This window comes from Nannobrachium achirus (assembly GCF_963921795.1).
Source record: "Nannobrachium achirus genome assembly, chromosome: 16".
NCBI lineage: Eukaryota > Metazoa > Chordata > Actinopteri > Myctophiformes > Myctophidae > Nannobrachium > Nannobrachium achirus.
This window is the reverse complement of record NC_137823.1, coordinates 23,377,158-23,389,657: the sequence shown is the minus strand read 5'-3', so window position 1 is coordinate 23,389,657 and position 12,500 is coordinate 23,377,158. Positions and strand designations below refer to the sequence as shown.

Sequence of the window (12,500 nt, the reverse complement as noted above, 5' to 3'; positions counted from 1 at the left end):
ATTAAGACATAGAGAGAATTACCAGTAAGACTCCCTAATCATTTTTGCACTATTCGGCGGCGGTGGCAGGGGGTCCCCGGGGGTCCCTGGGGGTCCGTGGAGGTCCGGGGTGAAGGTTGTGGTTTGGCAGGCAAGGAGTGTGTGTAGAAAATTTCACATGGATAGGGGCAACGATGGCGGAGATATGAGTTGGGCAAAAGTGTGACGTGACAGACAGACTGACGGACGGACGGACGGACGGACTGACGGACAGACAGCCGGTGGAGGTTTTGATAGTAAATGCGACCTGACGGTCGCAACAGCACGTTCAGGTTGAGGTTAGATTTAAGGGTTGGAGTTATGCCTCATTCATACTTAGTTGCACTCGGGTGTCATGCATCGAAAATAGCCCATCCACAAGCTCACAACTTGCTTGTAGATTGGCGGTAGATCGAAGTAAAAAATGGCTTTGTTCAAATCTTTGATGTCCTCACAAGAATAGAGATGTTAGTGCGTGCGTGCGTTCATGCATGTGAGTGTACGTGCGTGTGCGTGCGCATGTGTGTGTACTGGCCAGTGTACAGGCCAAGACTCTGCTGTGCAATGTATGCAATGAATAGATTACCCTATAATACGCGGATTAGCTTGGAATAAATGGATTTATTTGTAATGAATGTGTCTGCTGCTTCGCAATTAGGGAATGGAGTTATTGTTTGGTTAGCTATTTATTTTGAGTGACAAAGAACAGTATAATCATACAGTATGTTCTTGTTTGTGTAGAAAAAAGTAAAAAGTCACACGTAGCACATGGGGATGGATTGACCACTCCCCTTCCCTTCTCCAACCAATCATATGAGCTTTTCAATCACCTATGCCAGTGGTTTCGAAAGTGTGTGCTCTCACCCATCTGACCACTTAACCGCTATGGCATACTGTATATAGTGGCACACACTTGGGCCTTATGTCAAATCGACCGGCTTCATCGGGAATCCATTCAATGCATTTTGCTAAGAGATACGTTATATATAGTTTAATTTATACTAGTAAGACGCCTCAGGGCGACATGGGCCTCGCCCTGAAGGGCGAGGTCACGCCAATTCTTGGCCATCTGGCCAGTGATGTATATCGGACCAGTCCATCTAGGTAGGATATGAACAGCAATATCTTTAAATTAATAACCGGGTGGAATGAACAAATAGTTCAATTTCCATTATTTTAATGTCAACTTTCCTCTTGAGCCTGAGCCTTGGATGAAAAATAATATTTTATCTGGAGACACATACTCCTTTTCAAACAAGAGCTCTTTCGTGTTTCAGGATCCCTTAGATCCCTCTCCTTCTAGCAGGGGACCCACAAGCCCAAAAGCTCAAGGAATAGGGTAGGACCTGTGATTTTCTGCCGTACTTTTTTATTTCTGTTTTATCTATTAGTTTGGTCATTAAGGTCCACAGAATGAGAGGCCTGCTCTGCCGGAAACATCGCGAAAAAAAGTTATGGCCATTTGTATATTCAGACGTCCCATTGACTCCACTAGAAATATTTAAAAAAGGAAAAACATTTGCTTTAATTAGCATGTGAGGGGTCAAACTAGGGGTTCTTCATGATTCTGAATCCATTGCAAGCATTTGTTTTGCATAAAAAACATTGCTTGGGTTAACCTTCGGCAGCCCAAAACTGTGAAAAGTGGAAAAAAAGTGATGACTCATCACTTTTGACTGTTTTGGGGGGCCGATATCTAGCCCAAGGAATGTTTTTCATGCAAAACAAATGCTTGCAATGGATTCAGAATCACGAAGAACCCCTAGTTTGACCCCTCACATACTAATTAAAGCAGACTTTTTTTTATTTTTTTTTAAATTATCTCTAGTGGAGTCAATGGGACAGTGAATATACAAATGGCCATAACTTTTGTTCGCGATGTTTCCAGCAGAGCAGGCCTCTCATTCTGTGGACCTTAATGACCAAACTAATAGATAAAGTAGAAGTAGTAGAAGCTTTATTTGTCATTGTAACATATGGTACAAGCACAGAGCACAGTTGCATATTCAATGATCAACTCATTTCCAGCAACTCATGAAAGGCTTCCTTCACAGTGTCTTCTTCTTGGGGGAATGCAGGGGGGGGGGGTTCCAATCCGTTGAATTCAGCTTGTTTTAGAGCGAGTGAATACAATAGAATATTCACTCTAGTGTTTGTTTCCTGGTCCTTCATATAGGGCAGGGAATCTCTCCATCAAGATGTTGAGTTTACGATCAATCTCCATGTTGTTGTCTCCGTAACGCCTCAGTTCAGCGATCCACGTAGTGAGTCTGTCCAAGATCATATCCAGCTGTCGATCCATCTCCAGAATCTTTTCCCCGTTACGCTTCACTTCAGTGCCCGCATCAGTCTGGGCACTCACGGCCTTCTCCAGGGTGGTCTCTGTATCACGTTTCAGTTCATTGATCGCCCCGTTCAGAGACCCCACAGCTCTACCAAGGTCAATTAGCATGGCAGGCAGCTTGTTGGCTCCTTGAAGTGCTGCCGTCTTGCAAATCTTACGATAAACCAGGGCAATGCCCGTGCCAATCAGCAAAAATCCTGTTATCATCAGCCCAAATAGATACAAATCTTCAATGTCTTCAACGGTTAGAACCGCCAGACACAGGACTTTGAAATTGTTTAGATAATCTTGAGTGTACCCCGCGGCGAATGTTCCGTCCGGGCATGTGGGCTCCCCCGAGCCAGATTTTCTTGATGAGAATAAATAATCGAGAGCATTCAGGGACCAGGAAACCATATCCATATTTAGTTGGTAGTTTGGTAGTTTCGAAGACAGTGTAAAAGAAACAAACTCTCCGTAAAGCAGCGGGTAGACACACGAGGGAGGGAGAGAGATAGAGAGAGAGAGAGATGCGACCGCCTTCGTTGAGAGCTGGAGCAAGAAATAAAAAGTACGGCAGAAAATCACGGGTCCCCTCACATTTTGGTGACTGGGTCCCCGGCTATTCTCTTTCCTTCTCTGCCTGGGTCTGCCTGACGTTTCTTCCAGTTAAGGGGAGAGTTTTTCATTTCCACTATCTCAAAGATTGCTTTCTCAGGGTGGTACAATGCCGGGTCTCTGCTCTGCATGTAAAGTGTATTGAGATGACATCTGATTTGACACTTTAATCAAACTGAATTTAATTGATTCGAATGTGTTTAGCGGTGTGTTGACGCTCTGTCAGTTTGAGTAACGACATTGTGTGTGCCATTTTGTAACAACGTCTTCACGCAGCAACATGTGACAACTGGAAGAGGCGAACCTCTCCTTGAGGTGTCCTCCATGTGCTGGGGCCACTCAGCTGTGCTAGATATCATCATCTACATGTCGGTTCCATCACATCTGGAGCCGTTTCTGGAACCATTTGTTTTTATCACCTTGTCAGAACTGACATGTGGACTTCACATCTGCTATGAAATTACAATACCGGTGCGGGTTTCTTAGAGTTTTACATGGAACCTTATCGGGTCCATTTGGTTCCATTTGTACACTCTCAAGAGTTACAGACCTTCTGGAACCCACAGCCACTACTAAATGATTCTAACCCTACATATGGGGAGGGTTAACATGCACTGCATCATGCTTTACGCATTTTCGATGTCCCGCAGATGGCTCAAGGCCAAGATGTCTGGGACTGTCCCAGACATGTGGGGTGGGGGCCACTTAGCATGTGTCTTGGCTAAGGCAATGTACATGGAGGACACACTGAGCTGACTGCATTCACTAATGACATCTACAAGTGAGATGCACTCCATCACCTGTTTCATCGTGGCACTCTTGCCACTGTCATCGTGACAAAGATGTTTGTTTTTGGGGGCAAAGGCAGCTAATGCAGTGGGAAAAGCGGCACTCCAAAATAAATGATCCAGGACTGGTTCAGATGCAATTTCTCATTTATTGAGAAACCTTACGTGTTTCGGCATTCAGCCTTCCTCAGTGTAGATTGAAAACAGTATACTTTTTCATTTTAATGTGTTGTATTTATTGCTGAGCACCTACTGCCTAAACTAAGAAGCGCACCTGCTATTATGTCTTAGCAGCTACTACAGTACTACTACTACTACTAACATCAGAGCAGTGACACTGTGACCAACTGCTGGCTGAGCTCGCTTTCTCCACAGCTTCCAGAAGGACGCAGGGGTCATTCAGCCTTTGCCTACAATGGTGAGCTGTACATATTTGGTGTCTGCAACAGGAACCAGAGCTTAATTATCTGAGGGAATTCAATCCAGAGACCTACTGGAAGAAGGTTGAGCCCAAGGGGGAAAGATGTCTGGGGATGTGCTGTTGCATGGTGGGAAATTGTATCATCTTCTCCTACACGATCAGATGGGAACATAACGCTCTTGTACACTGTATTTTACAGTGTTGCCATTGAATGCTTCTTGTTTGGCGCCTGCACCAAATTAGCACCGTGATTGCTGTGTGTGATCAATAACGAGACCCATTTAGAGTCTGATGTTCCAGTATATACAGTAACTGTAACTGTTGTTTAACAGTAAATAATAATACCAGTAAGACTCCCTAATCGGGAGATAAGCGACCGTCAGGTCGGCAACGTCATGGTGGCGCTAGAAGCGGTGGCTGGGCCCCCGGGGACCCCCTGGGTGCCCCGTCTCTCTCGGTCGCAGAGTTACGGCATTTTTAGCGGGCTGCAGTGGCAGGGGTGACGGTCGCAACAATGACATCCCTGGCCTGTGTTAAGGCTATTCAATTCAAAATGTTCACCCTCCCTGTGAAGGAGTCCGCTCATACTGTAATTTCGACCTCGCATGCATTCGTCACAATAGTCAGACAAATGTTGGGTTAGCGTGAGGTCAGGGTTGGGAATAGGTTTAGTTATAACGGGGCCAGGCAGACCAACGGGACGTCTGGAATAATTGGCAGTATAGGAATAATGACATGGCACCCCTGGGAAGTAGGCTAATCGTCACATTCTCAACAGTTCAGTACAATCTGTTATTCAGTATTCAGTGTGAACAAACATTAGGCAGAAAGTTATTAGCCAAAATCTGGATTGGGTGTGAGGGCGGCAAGGGACCAGAAGGGGGTGGGGGCTGATCTAAAAGGAATGCCCCTGGTTTAGAATATGTAATTGGTTTTGGGTGGCAGTGGCTTGGGGGTAGAGTGGCCGGTAGAGCAACCGGATGGGAACCCGAATGGATGAATGTAATACACAATCTATGTAAAGCGTGTTGGATATAAAGCGCTATATAAATGCACCATTTACCATTTTGATTTTGTGTGTTCGCAGGTGGTGGACTGTTCCTGGGACGAGACGGTGAAGATCTACACACCTACCTGTCTGTCTGCTCCATAGAACGCACTTGTGCACGCCACACACACGCACACGTGCGTGCACATACAAAAACAGATACTCTTGCATCCTCATCATCATCTTACAGACAGTTTTGTAGTATGCCCTGAGGGGGCTCCAGCAATGGTGAAAGATACATTATTTATGACAAAAATCAGCATTTTATCAGTTTGTTTGAGTTTTACGTTACAATGATTTCTGTCCAGGCGAAGTGGTTGTCCCAACCTTGACGGTCAGTGTTAGCCTGGTGCGGTCAGGCTGACCACCCATGTGGATATTAACATGATGAGATTCGCTCTGGCAGATTTGTCTGCTTTCCAGACCTACGTTGACGTTATTATTTCACATCTCTCTAAAATTGTGAACTTGTTAACTACTAGAACCCTAGCATCCATATTCTGTTTACTTTTTCATACGTGAATGAGAATGGACACACATCTGGTACGCATTTGTGTGTGGGCGGTATGTGTGAGTGTGTGTATGCCTGTGTGCACGTGTACCTCTGTATACTGAATCGCATCCATGTCATGCCTCTTTTCAAGCGAGTAATCAGTCAGAATGTTTTGAAAATGTCACTCATTAGTCCTGGAGTACATTGACATGGCTTAAATGTCATAGTTATCATCATATAGCTTTGATTGACGCTGATAAAATGTGGCAATATGTCAGACATGCATGCTCTGGATAGAATATTAAGTTAAACATTCGTTTCAAGTGATGATGATGAGTAGGAGGAGGACGTAGAAATGAGTTCACTTTAAAGGAGTAAATATTAATTATCTGATTTTATATTAGGATCATTGTACTGCTGTTGCTGGTGGCAATGAGTTGTAAAATGAATCACTTAAAGTTGTACCATGTAACTTTTTTTATAAAACAAATCTTAAAATTGTCCTAACTGTTAAATCGCTAAAGTTTTAGAACACCCACTCTGTGAATTTCAGCCTGTAAAGCCTTCTCTATATATGTAAACTGCGATCCTTGCCGTGGACCGGATCTCGCGCCAAAATTGCGTCATCACACTACCGGCCAATCACAGCGAGGGTTATACAACTGCCGGCCAATCACAGCGCATCTTGAAGTGGGGTCGCTATGGCAGCCATATTTGTTGTCGCCCGTTTGTACCATCCCTTCTCTAGGTAATTTCGCCTACCAGGCAGGGTGAAGGAGTCCGTATCTCTGGAATTACTGAACGCACAGGAACAAGGGACCCCTCAAAAGATAGATCTCAGCGAGGTGGAGGCAGACGCGGGGGTCTGAAGGTACGAAAAACGGCCGAAAGACGCGGACGCGACCGCGGTTTGCTATAGGGCTAATGACCACTAGTTGGGCATCTTACACAGTATAGCTTTAATACCAATGATAATGTTGACTATGATAAAGATGATGATGATGAATACTACTTCATCATCATCCACCAGCCTACCGCTTGACATGACCGTAAATATAAATATCACGCCGGGGTTGAACCAGTTCCGTTGATTTTCCCAGCTAATTTTGAACCATGCAGTTCAGAGTGTTTCCACTGAAAATGAATGAACCCGAACCCTAAAAGTTGTTTCGGGAGTGGAACAAAAAATAAATAAATACTTGTTATTTGCAATTGGAAATTGCAAGTGTGGTTGCCTTGAGTCGAGTCACACTTGCTAATATCTCTGTATCTGTCAGTCCCTATTCGAGTGGTGCTAACCATTCCGTCCTTGTCCCTTTTATGCCCACACAGTATATGGAGATCATTGATTTCATCAATATTAAGCCCATATCTCGGAATCCCCATATATGGACATACTGTGTAATCTCCTGTGGTCTATGATGTCAGTCATCTCCATAATTGGGAAAAGTTTCAATTTAAAGTCAATGGAGAAAATCTATTCACAAATAAATGTATATAAATTAAACGATAGATATATAACGTATCGATTCCCGATGAAGCCGGTCGATTTGACATAATGGCCCAAGTGCGTACCATCAAAACTGTGGGAGGAGTAGCACAGCCAAAGAAAACAGTTTATCTAGGAGGGGAACGAAAGATTGATGCATGGAATAAAGTCAGACAAGTACTATAGTCGGTTAAATTGACACTTTGACCTGTCATAGTCGACCCTTTGCTGGCAAGGCCTTGAATCGAACCCGGGGTCTCCTGTCCCCTAATTGCAATGGCGCTTTAAACTGGTGGAAAAACGCAAGCCGGTATGCGTCTGGTTCTGTGAAAGCACCAAGTTTCCAAGGACGTAGAACAGAACCGGTTCTAGAATCAAAGTTCTTTCGGTGGAAAAGGGGCCAGAGTCTTTGCATCTCAATCCATGCCGGTCCATACATGTGAACCATGTTATATAGACATGCGTTATCTTGTCTGCAACCGTACATTTATTAGCCACTTCCAACCTGCCATCCCTATTTTGGTCGTTTCATTATAGGCGGACATTTCCATCTGAAATGACGCCTCTGGTTATAACGATGATGGTTACTATTAATATAATAATTATGCCCCATCACGGCGTGCCCCGTAATTACCGGTATGTACATGCCCCATAGTTATGGAGCATGCCATGCCTCGCCTACAATAACGTCAATGTCGATCACGATTAGGAGGGGGTTTAGAGCCCCCTCACCGCGCCGAGGGCCGTGCAAGCGGCGAGGAGATCCCCCGCTGCAATCAGGGCTCTGTCATGGACGACGGCGCGTTCAGGGACACGTTTCTGACAGAGTGATTAAAAAAATGTTTTAGCTTGAGTTTTTTTTTCTTTTCTTTTTTTTTTAAGGTTTGCTTACGCAGACACCTTATTAGTTGTTTCCTTTCCTAGCCCCTTCCGCTTCCATTCTTCCTCTCCCCTTGCGCAAACCTCCCTCGTCTGTACAGTGTGAGTCCGTCCCACTTTGCTGTGATGCAGTGAGGGAATCCTCTGTTTGAAATAGTGTGTGTGCGCTTGTGTGGCTGTGGCACCTACTGTACACTGAAGCCTACACACACAGTCAAATCCTTAGCTGATTTAACTCCCAAGTGTGTACCAAAATATTCAAGGTTATACATTGGTACTTTCTTCGGAGTTGCAACTGGATAATTGAATAATGAGGATTTCACTGTGTCCAACTTGATGTTTTCAGCGGTCCACACCCCCATTCCATTGTATCAACCCACTTTAAAACCTGGGGACGATTCTACAAATATCTTCCACACTTTCAAGATTCATTTAAAAAATGTTTAAAAAAATAGCTGATGTGAGCTTGTAAATCTGCTATTTTTGAATAGAAGCCAATGCAAAAATCTATGACACAAGCAGATGCTTTCTCGGTTTTAATGGGTTAAAGGACGACTTCATCCATTTTCACATAAATTACATGGAGACAGGTTGAGAATGGGTGACGTCGTCCTTTAAGTCAAGACATAGTGCCTTAACAATACATTACTGAGCATCTGAAATGTGTTTCATATTATGTGTATGATCCTGTAATAAATTGTACAATTACATCACAGTGGTTCTGGCTGCATTTCTTGGGCTGTTTTCTATTTAGCTAAATAGCTAATTAGAAATGTCCTGTTTTATTCATCAATGTATGCATGTTTTTTGTTAATGTGATAATGCTTACATTTTCAGTGGAAATAAATTGCACTCTTTACATCTGTATGGTTTAGGAATTGTTCTTCTGGAGTCTAAATCTTAGCCACTTAATTAAACCCTGTACATTGTTGAGCGGAGTCCCTCAGGGGTCTAGACTAGTATCTTTTCCGTTTTAGCTCGACATTAAATATCTTCACAGAAAATAGCCGTTGTACTTGTAAGCTTGTAGATCTGCTATTTTCTGTGAAAGTTTTCCGGATGCTTAAACCAACTCTTTTCATCATGGCAGAAGCTCACTCATATTTTAATTGTTTCTCTGTGCGATAAGAGAGCATATCCATCCCTGCCTCAGAGCAAGAACGATTTCCTGATTAAATGTTTAAATTAAAAAATATTGCTCAAGTGATTTGCACTCCTATTATGAATTATGTTGATCATATCCAGCCCACACTAATAATTGTGTAGTAAGCTATATAATGCTGCTAGCTGAAGAGACTCTCTCTCTCTCTCTCTCTCTCTCTCTCTCTCTCTCTCTCTCTCTCTCTCTCTCTCTCTCTCTCTCTCTCTCTCTCTCTCTCTCTGTGGGTGGGACTGGCGGGGGGAGGGGGCTGTCCATGAGATAGTGAGTCCAGTGATTTTGAAAGTGGGGTCCAGGTTCTTTGAGAGGGGGTCCTTAAAATGTAAAGACTCGAGAACCATTGGTCCATTTCTAGACTTTAGTCATCCAGGTGATTGCAGGTAGGCTAGTGCATGATCACTGATTATATGAGCTTTAAAAAAATGATCTCAATTGAAAGTTTGAAACATAAGTCATAGGCTTTCTTGGACTGTCATGAAACTGCAGCCTACCTCTTCCAAATAATGCAAACTTCTAATAGCCTACATTCGTCACAAATTCACAATCAATCAATCAAAAAAAAGCAGGCTTTTAATTCACGTTGATGTTTCATTATGCACATCGTCTTGTCTGCACCGCAATGCACACACGTCACAGCATTACAAATAATACGAGAGGAAAGTCCATCAAAGTAAGTGGGTAGGTCTCCCCACCACCTCCACCCCCCCTTGGTAGAGTGCCAACAGTCGCTGCGGCAAACGTCATATTTCACTCCGCGGCGATTTGAACGCCAAAGTGCTGCTGCTGCTGCTGTGCGCTTTTTCTTTCTGCCTTTCTCTTCTCTCTTCTTCACTCCGTTCTGTGCTGTCACTTTACGGTTTATGCCCCAGATGATAACTAACATTAGCTTCAGTCTACTCTACTTTCTTCTCTCACTCTGCACCCCCTCCCATCCCACCTCCCCCCAAACTGCCGTGAAGGAAAGAAAAGTGAGAGAGAGAAAGAAAGAGACAGAGAGAGAAATTGCGAGTGAGAGAAAAGAGGGGGATACCCAAGGAGAAGTGAACCATTGGCCCGCAATTTCAATTAAACAGAGAGCTACCAAACACACGCGTCAGCAGAACGGACCCGGCACGGGCGGACTACCCCGCCCCCCCTCTCTGTGTGTTCTCTCTCTCTCTCTCTCTCTCTCTCTCTCTTTCTCTCTCTCTCTCTCTTTCTCTCTCTCTCTCTCTCTCTCTCTCTGTGTGAGTGTCACTCTTTCTCTACACTCGCCCGCTCCAGAAACCAGCCAACCGGTCTTTTTTCCACTCTCCTCACTCTTTTTCAGCTGTCCATTCTCTCCTCCTGCCGTGAGGAGCAGTTTCTTTTTATTTTATTATTATTGAAAGCTAGCCTACTGGACAGGACGCCGCGGCCGGCGGATCGATCCTCTTCGCTGCCCCGGTCAGAGCCGTTAATAACTCGGACATTAACCGCACCGCGCGCCCTTGGAGAGAAGGACAGGGAAGTGGGAACCGGACGGTTATGCGCAGTTTGCGCACCAAACCAAACTTGTAAAAGAGGGGGGAAAGGAGAAAGAAATCCCCTCTTTTTCTTTTACCCCGTGACTAATATCTTATTATTTTTATTTTTTTGTAATGTATTTTTTTAAACTTTATTTCATTCTGATATAGCTCATTTAATATTTTTTTTGTGACATCTTTTTTTTCTTCTTTTTTTTTGTGATATCTTTTTTTTCTTTTTTTTTGTGATTTATCCGTTTTTAATTATTGATTTTTTTGTTGTTGTGATATAGCATATTTTATTTGTATTTTTGTTATAAGAAAAGTCCAAACTATAACCATGGTGATGGACGTGTGCAAGGGCCGCGCGCTGGGCATCACCGTGGCGGTGGCCCACGGCGTGTTCTCGGGCAGCCTGAACATCCTGCTCAAGTTCCTCATCACCACGTACGACTTCAAGATGCTCACCCTCATCCAGTGTCTGACCAGCGGCTGCGCGGCGATCACGCTGGAGCTGCTGCGGCGCCTGGGCAAGGTCGACATCCCCCCGTTCAGCCTGCAGCTGGCCAAGGTATGGACTCACTCCACTTGTTCATTTGGTTCCATTTGTACACTGTTCAGAGTTACAGACTAGGACAAGGTAGGCTACAGTCTGAAAAGGTATGGACGGAGTCGGAGATTAGCCTACTTTTTAAACCTAGTGGTTCTCAAAGTTTAAAATGTCAAGGTCTCCCCTTAACTCTGACAGTGTACAAAATGGAACCAAATGAACCCGGACGGGTCATTTGGTTCCATTTGTTCACTGTCAGAGTTACAGAATTGCATTGGTCCATTTTAGACCCCCCTAAGGAACTCACAGAGTCCATGGAATCCAGAGTCCTTGGTATTAAACCAGTGGTTCTCAAACTTTTTTCATGTCGAGGACCCCCCAAATTGACACTTATTATAGCCCGCAGACCCCCATTTGAAAAGATATGCCAGATATCCCCAAAAGAGGAGATTTTTTTAAGGCTCTAGCAGTTATTCCCAACCAGTTTAATTTCAAGGAACCCATGCTGCATTTTAGGTTACAGACCCCCATTTAATGGCATTTCTATCTCTGGGACCCCAATTTATATTGTAAAATCTGTGTAAATTTAACTCTGAGCGTGTACAAAATGGGAGAGAGTACTGAGTTAGACCCAAAAATGTCCATTTGGTTCCTATCATTTAGCTGCAGGGACCCCCTGGAACTCCCTCAAGGACCACTGTGACTGGGGGACCCTGGACCCCACTTAAATCCACTTTAAGACAGTGGATCTCAAACTATTGGACCCCTAAAATGCATGTATATTTGGTGGTGCACGGCCCCCATCTGAAAATATTTTTGTGCCAAGGTCAAGGTGACAAGATTTGTGGTGTTAAAAAAAGTTTGATATTATATGGTCTGCAAGAACAGGCAGCCCCTTAAGGGTGCATTTCGTTCATATTTCCTATCTGTAATTTGGCTGCGGGGACCTCCTGGAATCCCCTCAAGGACCCCATGGGGGTCCCCGGACGCCACTTTGAGAACCACTGTTAAGAAACTGGTTAAAATGTAACACACCAAATGTCTCTCTCGAAAACAAAGTGTAGCAATGAGACATGTTGTGAGCTTGTAGATCTGCTATTTTTGAGAAAGCCCCCCCCCCCCCCCCCCCAAGTGGTTATTTTCAAGGACCCCCAGTTTGATAATATATCCTATTTCTTTATTTCTCTGACTCTGACCCATATCTATACACTGTAAATCCTGTGTTCATTT

The 12,500-nt window shown here is 44.1% G+C and overlaps 2 protein-coding genes across 2 annotated transcripts in view; both read left to right on the top strand.

Annotated features, from left to right (window-relative positions):
* The window catches only part of pex7 (peroxisomal biogenesis factor 7), a 112,502-nt gene extending 107,150 nt beyond the window's left edge, over positions 1-5,352 (top strand). The window contains exon 10 of the mRNA XM_080743969.1: positions 5,256-5,352. Within this exon, the coding sequence (XP_080600095.1) occupies positions 5,256-5,321 (66 nt within the window). The 3' untranslated portion in view covers positions 5,322-5,352. The remainder of the gene's footprint in view (positions 1-5,255) is intronic.
* A 5,714-nt stretch (positions 5,353-11,066) lies between these two features.
* Positions 11,067-12,500, top strand: part of slc35d3 (solute carrier family 35 member D3) — a gene marked incomplete at both ends in the record, with an annotated part of 15,289 nt that continues 13,855 nt past the window's right edge. Inside the window, one exon of the mRNA XM_080744806.1 lies at positions 11,067-11,291. Within this exon, the coding sequence (XP_080600932.1) occupies positions 11,067-11,291 (225 nt within the window). The remainder of the gene's footprint in view (positions 11,292-12,500) is intronic.